At 33.1% G+C, this 11,105-nt stretch overlaps 2 protein-coding genes across 2 annotated transcripts; both read left to right on the forward strand.

Moving 5' to 3' along the window:
* The first annotated feature begins 1,638 nt into the window (after window positions 1–1,638).
* LOC125834898 (uncharacterized) lies at window positions 1,639–3,757 on the forward strand. Its single transcript, XM_049514046.1, has 2 exons — window positions 1,639–1,840; window positions 3,198–3,757. Exons 1-2 carry the CDS (start codon window positions 1,700–1,702, stop codon window positions 3,513–3,515), a joined length of 459 nt encoding a protein of 152 aa, XP_049370003.1. The 5' UTR covers window positions 1,639–1,699; the 3' UTR covers window positions 3,516–3,757.
* A 3,160-nt stretch (window positions 3,758–6,917) lies between these two features.
* LOC125834855 (transcription termination factor MTERF15, mitochondrial) lies at window positions 6,918–9,819 on the forward strand. Its single transcript, XM_049514011.1, has 2 exons — window positions 6,918–7,029; window positions 8,289–9,819. Exon 2 carries the CDS (start codon window positions 8,381–8,383, stop codon window positions 9,764–9,766), a length of 1,386 nt encoding a protein of 461 aa, XP_049369968.1. The 5' UTR covers window positions 6,918–7,029; window positions 8,289–8,380; the 3' UTR covers window positions 9,767–9,819.
* The last annotated feature ends 1,286 nt before the right edge of the window (window positions 9,820–11,105 follow it).

Consider the following 11,105-nt stretch of genomic DNA (forward strand, 5'->3'; position numbering starts at 1 on the left):
AAGTTTTTTGTAGAGTTTTAAAACAAACACTAGATTAGATAGGAAGCAATGAACCAAACACAGGATAAAAAATAATCTCTGCATTGTTAATCCTTGCATTACTAATTCTTGCATTGTTAATCCCTACATTACTAATCCATGTGCACAGAGGCGGCTAGTAAGGTATAAAAAAAAGTCCTTGGCCTTAGGCCCCAATAAATTGGGAGGCCCATTTTTTAGTTAATTAGGTAGGGTTAAACTATAGAACTAAGACGAACAAATGCAAATGACATTAATGAATGAAGTGATAGATATGACAATTATTTTTTCCCTTTCCAATAAAAAGTTGTGTACATTTTTGTTAATGTACAAGTTTTTTTTTTTTTTTTTTAACCTTATTCTTTTTTTAATTTTATTTTTATATATTCTATTTTCCTCTCTTCCTCTCTTCTATTTCTTCTTGTCTTTATTTTTTCTTAATCTTATATATCTCTCTTATTTAAAGCTTAGGAATTTACTTGTTCTATTGATAATTTATATTTTAAATTTGGAAAAAAATATTATTGCAGCAGTTCAATTCATTTTCAAAAATCAAGTCTTCATAGTTCTTGAATTCGGTAATATCATTCTAATTTCTAATATTATTTTTGTTTTGTGTCTTATGTTTATTATACTTTTTATTTGATATTGTAAATAGTGTCTAAAATATTTGTTAGATTTTAATATATCAACTAGAAAATATGAATCCGGTCATTCAAAACTTAAAAGAAAAAGAAAAGTCGATAACTTGATAAAATCTCAAAAAGGTGCTCTTGATAAATTTTAGAAGTGGTTTAGCTATATTATCGATTGAAAAAGAATTATTAGAAAGTTTGACTACACAAAAATTATTAACAACTTTGCATCTCAAAAAGCTAGAAAAATAGATTTAAAATAAAAATATTTTTAATTTTCTAATAATCTTTTTTTAAGGCATCTAGTTTAATTTTGGCCTTAGGCCACCAACGGATTTGAGCCGCCCCTGCATGCGCTATTAAGTTTTGTACCAAACGACCCATAAAAGTTTAATGTAAGCAGTGTATTCTAATATAAAAAGTTAATTAGTGACTGATTTTATGCTAAAAATCTATGATTTATAAGTCATACAATTTAATTAGTAGCTGATTTTATGCTAAGAAACTACGATTTATAAGTCAGATAACTTAACTGCAACAAATTATAACAAGAATATTATAATGTGTTTAATTGAAACAAATTAGTATAATTCAAGTACCAAAATACTTTATAACTTAATTTTTCCTTTGATTTTCAATTCAATATCTATCTTATGATTCAACTAATTTAAATTTGTGTGAAAATCTCAAAACTCAAACTTTTTTTTTTGGTTTGGAGCCCACATTTAATCCCCAATTACCGATTAGATTTACATAATTTTCTCCGTGGACTCAAATCTTGAGATCCATCAATTTACCACAACTCATGTTGTTCCGAATTAAAAACCTTAACCATTAAAGCAAAGTGGTCCTAGAAAAAAAAAATTAACAGGCAGATACGACAGGTGTCAGTTTGAGCAAACCGGCAATGACCAGTTTCTAGGTCACCAATTCCCCTTTTAAAAACCTGAAAAACCACCATTAGAAAAAAGCTCAAATAAGAAGAAAAAAAAAACAGTCGGCGCAGTTTCAAAATTTTATGTAAATCACAGAAGAAGAAGAAGAAGATGAAGGGAAAAACAGAGAATGAAGAAGAAGGAGCAAAAGGGGTTGTGAGTCTTGAAGAGCTAAAGAAAAAAATGGCTGATTTTGCTAAAGAAAGAGAGTGGGATCAGTTTCATACTCCAAGAAATCTCCTTTTAGCTATGGTTTGTATATACCCTTTTTTTTAATCTCAAACATTTTTTTGTTAGTTTTTTTGACACCCCTTTTGTAAAAATGAAGTCTTTTTTGGTTTTCAAGTATGTGGGGTTGGTACATAGTGCAACTTTGTCTTCTGTGGGCTCTTTCTGTTGTCTACATTTATGGGTTTTGTTGTGTATCATGTTTTGAGCCATAAAAATGGTGTCTTTTTCTCTGTGTTTTATGATTTTCTGCTGTTCTTGGTGATTTTGTTGTGTTTTCTGGATGATTTTTTAGGAAAAGCTAGTGTTTTAATTATTCTGCTCAATGGCTGAGTCTTTATGCTAGTTTTGATTATTTTTTTTGTTTGTTTTGTTTTTCAAGATTGCTACTTTTGTTTATCTCTTGGTTGATTTTAAAGGATAAAAGTGTTTTTCTGTGGAATTAGCAAGACATACACATACACTCAAACTTGGCTGCAGTTGTTGAATAAGCACTCTTATATTGATAGTGCACGTTTAGATACCTCAACTTGTCTTTATTGTGTCGTTTGAACATTCCCAATTTCAAAATGATTATCTAGATACCTCTAAAATTGATGTATCAAGTGTTCATGACACACAGTATGGACGAGTTCAGTTCAAGTGTTTAGTTGTCACTCGAAACCAAGTTGAGGTGGTAGTTAAAGTGTTGGAGTTTTGAAAGGTAAAAATCCAATTAATCTACTCTAATTTTCCTTAGACAAAACCATGGAACAAAGAGTTCTCTGTTTGTTTCATAGAAACTAGAAATGTTTGCCAGTTTTGGGTCATTGTGGAGTATTTGGATTTCCAATTTTGTGGAAACCCCAATTTAAAAAGCTTTCTTTTGTTTCCCACCAAAGAAAGGCATAGTGCTAATAATCTTTCATATGATTTTATGTTCCCCATTATGTAATTTTAGCTTTGCAGACATTACATGGAAACTAGTGCAACACTTGCACTAACACTAAAAAATGGACATTATAATAAAAGGCTCATATCATTCAACTTCATTTTATAATGGGCATGCAAAGTAAAAGTGGACAGAGAGAGTAAATGATACTACTCCTAGTAGTGTAAAAACCACATATAGTGTCAGTTGTATAGATATATTATTGGATAAATAACTTGGTGATGATTAAGAAGATTGTGGTATTGCTTATTTTGATTCACACTTCTAATGCTTTGTATATGTATGTGTGATGTTGTTCGGACTCTTCAAAAATGTCGGCCAGTGTGTGTCAGGACAACATTTTTGGAGAGTCCGAGCAACATAGTGTGTTTGCACAATATTGGCAAAAAATGAGTTTATATGGTCAATGAAGATTCATACAATCGATTCTAACTTTATTTTGAATACCAGGTGGGTGAAGTGGGAGAATTGTCTGAAATATTTCAGTGGAAAGGTGAGGTCCCAAGAGGTCTACCAGATTGGGAAGAAAAAGAGAAGCAGCATTTAGGTGAAGAGCTATCAGATGTATTGCTCTATCTTGTCAGGCTTTCAGATATTTGTGGCATTGATCTAGGTAATGCTGTACTCAGAAAACTGGAGCTTAATGCCATTAAATACCCTGTTTACCTTTGCAAAGGTTCATCAAAAAAGCTTACTCTTTTGAGCAAAAGTACAACAACAACCACCACCTCCACCAGTGAAAATGGTGTGATTAATGATGGTGAATGATCTTTCTTTGATTTAGTAGGGTCTATTTATAGTTTCTTAGACTAGCTATGACATCTAATAGTTTTTGTGTTAAAAGGGGATGTACAGACATATAGTGTTGACTTGAAGTAACATGTATCAAGTCAACTAATTTCTTCCTTTTTCTGGATTGTTTGGTTTTTTGCTTTATCCATATCCTCTTTGCCTACTGGTTAATACTGTAGAAACTCAAGACAAATGTGTTGAGATTTATGTAGTATAATACTCTACCATTTCAATTTGTTTGTATGGTTTTGATTTATCAAGGAGTTTAAGAAGTAAAGAAGATTTTATAGTCTACATGCATGGTCATAAACTAAAATATGTGGAATGTATTAAAATGTGGTTTAATCTCGTTGTCAAGAACATGTTATGTGAAAAGTTAGAACAACAATGAAGTTCTTTTTGAAATGGATTAGAAAAGAAATGAAAATGAAAATGAAGATGGAGAGAATAGTAGTTCTAAAGATTGTTGTTGGGAAATGGTAAATTGGTGAACAGTCTTAGTGGTTGTCTTGCATGAGCACCATCTAGGGTGGTGGGCTGAATGTTATGTTCATTTCTGATTTAACTCATACCTCATTTGTCAATCTGAAACAATCTTTTTACATCACTTTTTAGGTAGAGGTAGGTAACGTTTGCTTAGATACTGCTCTTTTCAGACTCTATTGTGTGAAATTACAGAGAATATGTTATTATTTGTACTCATATGCCTCACATATAAATTAAAGAAATGTACTATGGTTAAGTAATGTGTATGTCATCACCAGAGGTGGAGCCAGAATTTTCAATAAGGGGGTTTAAAATCTATAGAAACAGACACATAAAGTAGCCAAAGGGGGTTCAACATCTACTATATATACATATAAATTTATTTTAACCATGTATAAATAATATAATTTTCCATCGAAGGGGGTTCGGATGAACCTCCTTCGTACAAGGTGGCTCCGCCCCTGGTCATCACTATAGTATTGATGTAAATATCGAGTGCGAGTAAAGCTCTCTAATAACATGTTTTCTTACTTGCTTGATTTTTCCTCCTGTTTTTTATTTTGTTTGTTACTGTAAAGAGATGGGTGACTTGTTTCTATGTGAAACAAATTGTGTGGCAAACCAATTTGCCTGACTGAATGGGTTGATTTGGTGAGATACTGTGCAGTTGAATAGGTTGGACCGCTTCTGTTGTTTTGTGGAAGGTTTTCATCACTTTAGAGAAACTCCAAAATTGGCATTGTGTCACTTAAAGCATATGCCAAAATTGGCATTGTGTGAGGCTAGTAATGACTCAATGGCCTTTTTAAAAAATATGTTTTGGCAACAATAACTAACATACTAAGTGTAATCTCACCAATGGAATCGATAGATTCTTGACTCACTCGTGTGTTTGGCAAGTTGAGCCAAAATAAGAGAATGTACGATTTGAAATACTGAGAAATCGAATGCAATACAACTATAGATAACTATTATTATATGCAAATCTCAAAACATTCGTCTAAGAAAATAGTTTTATCTAGTATTTTCAACTTGAAAAGCCTAAATAATAGAGTAGCTTTTGCCAATAAAGAAAACAACAAGGATACAGAAATGGAGTTTTTGTTTTTAGTATTTGGAGTAAGGAAAATCACAAGCTTTCCCACAAAGTTTATACAACAAAAAAATCACCAAGAATAGCCGGAAATCGTAAAGCACAATGAAAAATACCCCATTTTTGTGTTTATAAAACAAAAATAAAAAACAAAAAAACAACACAGTGGACAAAGTTGCACTATGTACCAACCCTACCCTACATACATGCAAAATACTCTCCTCGGCCTAATATATATGATACGGTTAAAATTTCGAGAGTCAATTAATTTTTTAAACATCTTTTAATGATTTTCAAATAAGTGTATAAGTCCGAATTCACGCTCAAATTTCAAACTTTTAATTGTGGCACTTGGCATACCTCATCCTACAAAACGGACTAGAGAAAGTTGCTCGAATAGTAAACATCTGTCACTTCCAACCCGAAGGTTGTTAGAGCTCCTAGGAAGAGGTAAAATAAATCCTACAAAACGTGTGTCAAAATCTCTTTAGAAAGTGTTTGATTAAAAATCCAATGCTAAAAGGAGATTTCTTGGAGAATTAAACTGACCCCTCCAATACTTTTTTGTAGGACCACTTGCTTTTTTGAATATCAAATTTGGGTTAAGGATGTCGAGCTACTAGTCTATGTCGCGTTAATTTATTAAAATGACGTTTTAGATAAATAATTATAAGCGCAATTTTTTGTTAACAATTTAATATTGATTATCATGTGATGACTTTTATATCTACATCAAAATTATTAAATATCATCTAAACTTATAAAAATGATATAAATAAATTTTAATAAGATACATTTAATATCTATTACTCCCTCCGTTCTATTTTATGTGACACTTTTCGGATTTCGAAATTCAAACAAGTCTAACTTTGACCGTAAATTTTTCATAGATCTTTTAAACATTTTGAATTATCAATTGTTGTGACTTGTAATACTTTTTAAGTAGTTTACAAATATATAAATTTCATTTCAAAAAAATTGAAGATTTCATGCGTAAATTCTCGGTTAAACTTAAATTGTTTGACTCTCGAAAAACGAAAAATACCACATAAATTGGAACATAGGGAGTACTTATTTTAATTTTATGAGATACATATAATGAATCACAACTCACCTAGTATTTCCTTATACAAGATATACTTTCTCACATAATGCAAAGTCTCAAATCCTTAAAAAACCAAAAAGTTAATAGACCATTATATATATATATATATAGGATGATTAGGTTATTAAAAAGGACATTTAAATAATTCTTCTTGTTAAGTTTTTATATGAGATAAAACATTAATAATTTTTTGCTAGAATTCGAACTCACTCAACAATAGGAGACAAGAAGGAGTTGAAGCACTCCTGACTTCCAACTCGAAAATTATGAAATCGAGCCACTAGGGGAAGGGGAGTAAAAGGGGCAAATTCCATTATACTTTAAACTCACTCAACAATCGTAATTTATACAAGAATTTAAAAATGCAAGAACGTGTATTTATTGTGTCTTATTTAAAAAATCACGATCCTCCGAAAAAATCACAACTCATCAAAAAAATCAAAATCTTTCGATAAAGGCCCAACTCTTCAAGAAACTATGCTATTCAAATAGATATAATTGAGTGTTTTAAGTTATAAATAATATAGTTATTTAACATTTAAGTTAAAGTAATACTTTTAGTTATGAATATTATAATAATTTAACTTTAACAATCTAAATATTTGTTCATAATTTGACAAAATACGTTTTATGCCTTAATCAAACCTTTAGAAAAAGAAGTCCAGGTAAAAATCCCCAATAGTGTTCCTTGTGCGTTTTATGCCTTAATCAAAATGCGTTCAAAGGTTCATGGTACTCACTACTCTCTAATGGTAAAAAGCCCTAACAGTGTAATCGCCATTCTCCTAAAATTCTTCTGATTTCAGGTAATTCTTATAAACAATCCTCAAAACCTTTGTGTCATGGTTTTAGCAACTTGTTTTAAGTCACTTGAGATAGTAAAGACTCAAACTTTGTGGCAATGGTCTTGCAATTTATGTCTTTAGTTTCCTCCCCTTGTTGATTTTTGTGGAATTAGATTTCTTGAGGTTATGCTGAAGTACTTGAATTTGTAAAGATTCAAACTTTTTGGCAATGGGTATTACACTTTGTTTCTTGATTTTTCTGCCCCTTGTTGATTTTTGTGGATTTAGCTTTCTTGAGGTTATGCTGAGTCACTTGAATTAGTAAAGATTCAAACTTTGTGGCAATGGGTTTTGTAATTTATCTCTTGATTTTTGTGCATTTAGCTTTCTGAAGGTTATGCTGAGTCACTTGAATTACTAAAGAATCAAACTTTGTGGCAATGGGTCTTGTAATTTGTTTCTTTATCTTCCTTAGCCTTGTTGATTTTTGTGGATTTAGCTTTCTGAAGTTCTGCTGAGTCACTTGAATTTGTAAGGATTCAAACTTTGTGGCAATGGGTCCTGTATTTTAATCCTTCAATTTCCTTCCCCTTGTATATTTTAATGGATTTAGCTTTCTGAAGGTTATGCTGCTAGTTTATCTATAGGTTATGTGATTGTTACATATTGCAGATAGAATCTGAAAATGCTCGACTGAAAGCTAGTGTAATCTGAACTAATTTGGTTATTCTGTGGCCGTATTGTCGTGTTTTACTGGAAGTATCTTTTGTGTGTTGTGCTCATCTAATGTTGTGTTGTGGTTATGTTACCTAGTACTAATCTGCTAAGAGGAACTTTTTGGGTTACGACACGCCCATTTGTTGATTTAGCCCATTTAACTGACATAGTTTCAGCTCAACCCCGTTAATTTGACACCCCTTAATGTAAGTTGTAGTCGAGATATGTTTATATGCAAGAGAAAAGGAAAAGAAGAAACCTTTTCACTTATTTGCCACTAATTAAAGAGGTAGTAAGCCTTTCAAGATAACAGTATTGAATATTTCGACTTATTCAATTCTTACATGTGAGTTGAGTGCAATATTGTCTATATCTAGTTGCGGGTGGTGTTGAGTCAATATGTGACTAAACTGTAGAACTGGGTGGAAAGATACAATTTAAACGTGTTCCAGGGTAGCTAAATGTGCAGTTTATATTTTTACACACAGAGAGACTGTTAATTGTTTCTTTACGAAGTTTACTAACACCATAGTTATGCTAATGTGTTTAATCAATTTTTTCAGATTTTGAGGGTTGTCCATTAGGCCATCAATGCAATGTTTGAATGCGGATAGTTGATCAGACACCTTTTAAAACTTACTAACCAGCTGAAACCATGACCAGTAGGAGCGTCAGATTCTTTTTCATGTCATTTTCTAATCCCTCTACTCTAATTCAAAATCCAAGTCTCCGCTGTTTTTGCACTAACACAACAGCTGTAAAAAGAAAATCTCAAGTTCAATATCCTCTACAATTCCAAGAAAAATCCCCCCAAAGAAAACTCATTGCAGTGTCATGTCTTCTGAAAAAATATGGTTTTCCAGCTCAAGAACTTACCAATTTTCTCGATAAGAATCGTCGTTTACTAAATCTAGACCCCGCCAAAATTGAAAATTCCCTTAAGATTCTATTATCCTTGAAACCATCTCAAGAATTCCTTGTGTCCATGATAAGTAGTTGTCCCAGGGTTCTAGAATATGATGCTATAAAGAAATGGGGAGGAGGCATCCGAGGATTAGAAGAAGGGTCCAATTTATCCTCCTTGGCTATTCGGAACATTCTGGAGGTCTCGGTGAAGTTTGAACTAGATTATGATTGTGTTTTGGGGTCTTTGAAATGTCTGAAGGATTTGGGGGTTAGTGATATTACTCTAAATAAGGTTTTGGAGACACATCCCATGGTAACTACGATGTGTGCGGGCAAGGTTCGTGACAGTTTTGAATTCGTCGTTGATGCCTTTGGGATTGGCAATGTTGAATTTGATCGCATTCTCCGTGTCTATCCGGCTGTTTTGGTCTATGGGATTCAAAATAAGTTGAAACGATTGCTTGATGAATTTAGAGTTCTGGGTTTTAACATGGAGGTGGTTAAGAAACAGCTTCTGAGAGATCCTAGAATTCTTGCATTGGAAGTTGGGGAGTTATCACGGTGTTTGGAGCTGCTTAAGAGTTTGAAATGTAGGGAAGCTATTAAGAAGGATATTTTTCATGATGGGGCTTTTAAGGCTGGATATGAGGTGAAACTAAGGGTTGATTGCTTACGCAATCACGGGATAACCTTAAGGGATGCTTATTCTGTGTTATGGAAAGAGCCGAGAGTGATACTTTATAACTTAGACGATGTTGAGAGGAAGATTGAGTTTCTGTTGCACGTGATGAAAGTTGATATTCAGTGTCTTGTTGAAGTTCCTGAGTACCTTGGGGTGAATTTCGAGAAACATATTCTACCAAGATTCAAGGTAATTGACCATTTAAGATCAATAGGAGGACTTGGTGATGAGGTGGGGTTGAGAGAGTTGATTAAACCTAGTAGAATGAAATTTTATAATCTATATGTAAAGCCTTATCCAGAGTGTGAATCAATGTATGGAAGATTTTCAAGAGATACCGAAGCAAGAAGTCAACATCCAGTGGGGATGTGGAAGCTTTTCAAACCACAAAATAATCCAAAGTCCAGAGTAGATATTATGAACATTAAGTCGTATATGGATTCGCTGGCTTGAAATCTGGATTCTTCCTCTAATTTCTACCCGAACATACATCTATGTAGCATTCTTTTGGAAGGTCCTTTTCCGAGGTACATTTCTCATCCTTATTCATATGCTTTTCAGTTTTCATTTGTTACAGAATTTCATGTTGCAGCAGCATGCAATTTTTCTACAATCCCTTTAATTTTGTAATTTTTTGTGGAATTTCTTGTACGCTGGCTATGTGACACATTTGGTTCCTGTATAATACTGCCTAACATCATGAGATCAACCTGCTCAGGCTCGTCCACATCCTCTATGTTCTGAATTAGCACCGAACATAAATCCGCTGTTCTTGTTTCCAAAGTATTTAGCTCTGTGGTCTAAAGAACTTGGAATATGTAAGGCCTATATATTCTTGTCATATCTATCATTCAGTTCCAAGTTTAAGTGGAACATATCAATCTTCCAATTTTCTTCAAAATGATCTTTAGGGAGGAGTCAAAATTTTCACATCAAATATTGAAACTGAAGATACCTAATTTTGAGAACATAACGCGCATACTGGAGTTAGTCCCTCAGTATTACTACAAAAAGCAAAAACAGTAGGTTTACTAGGGTTGTCAAATTAACAGGTTACCTGAATTTGAGCGGGTCAAAATGGGCTGAAAACAGTTAGCTGATGACCCTTACCTACCTATTTGACACTCCTACCTATTTCGGTGCCGTCACTAGTGCTGCTGCCAATGGCCAGACTGGCATGCTTATTTGTGGTGCACTATGGAACTGACAAGATTAGTACTAGTCATCCATCTTTTGTCCATACTCCCTGCGGACAATCCTAGTTGGTTGATCAATATGGGAGAAGTAAAAGGAGGCTACACAATTGCAAAAAGAATATTGGAGGAGTTGATTATGTTACTGTTGATCAACGTGGTTGCAACTTATTTCGGTCTTTGGATTTAAGTTCGATAGGTTTGTTTGGAGAATGCTTTTCTTAGATGGTGGCATCTCAATATGTATATTACAGACAGCAGTGGTAGCTCTTATCGGGAATAATAATAATATAGCGGTTTTGCCTCATTGGTTTGCAACTTTAATGGTCTTCTGCATCTCTATATGTGTGGCTTCGTTTGCATTTTCTATGAATGAGAAACATTAGGAGTGGTTATAAAACAATAGATAACAAAACAATAAAAGGGATAGCCCAGTGCACAAATCATCCTGCATTAGCAGGGTCCGAGAAAGGGTTGCATCCCAAAGGTGTGATGTAGATGGTATACCCTGATGCACACACTAGTGGTTGTTTTAAAACAATAGATTGTAATGTAGAGAAAAGGAAGAGTTCCAGATTGTTAATATATGATCTTATTCA

The sequence above is a fragment of the Solanum verrucosum genome, unplaced genomic scaffold (genome assembly GCF_900185275.1).
Source record: "Solanum verrucosum unplaced genomic scaffold, falcon-dt-bn FXZP01000184.1, whole genome shotgun sequence".
Classification (NCBI taxonomy): domain Eukaryota; kingdom Viridiplantae; phylum Streptophyta; class Magnoliopsida; order Solanales; family Solanaceae; genus Solanum; species Solanum verrucosum.

Coding starts and splice junctions, on each gene's coding strand:
- LOC125834855 (XM_049514011.1), top strand. CDS start 8,381: ATGACCAGTAGGAGCGTCAGATTCTTTTTCATGTCATTTTCTAATCCC.
- LOC125834898 (XM_049514046.1), top strand. CDS start 1,700: ATGAAGGGAAAAACAGAGAATGAAGAAGAAGGAGCAAAAGGGGTTGTG. Junction 1,841..3,197: donor GAAATCTCCTTTTAGCTATG/GTTTGTATATAC, acceptor TTTGAATACCAG/GTGGGTGAAGTGGGAGAATT.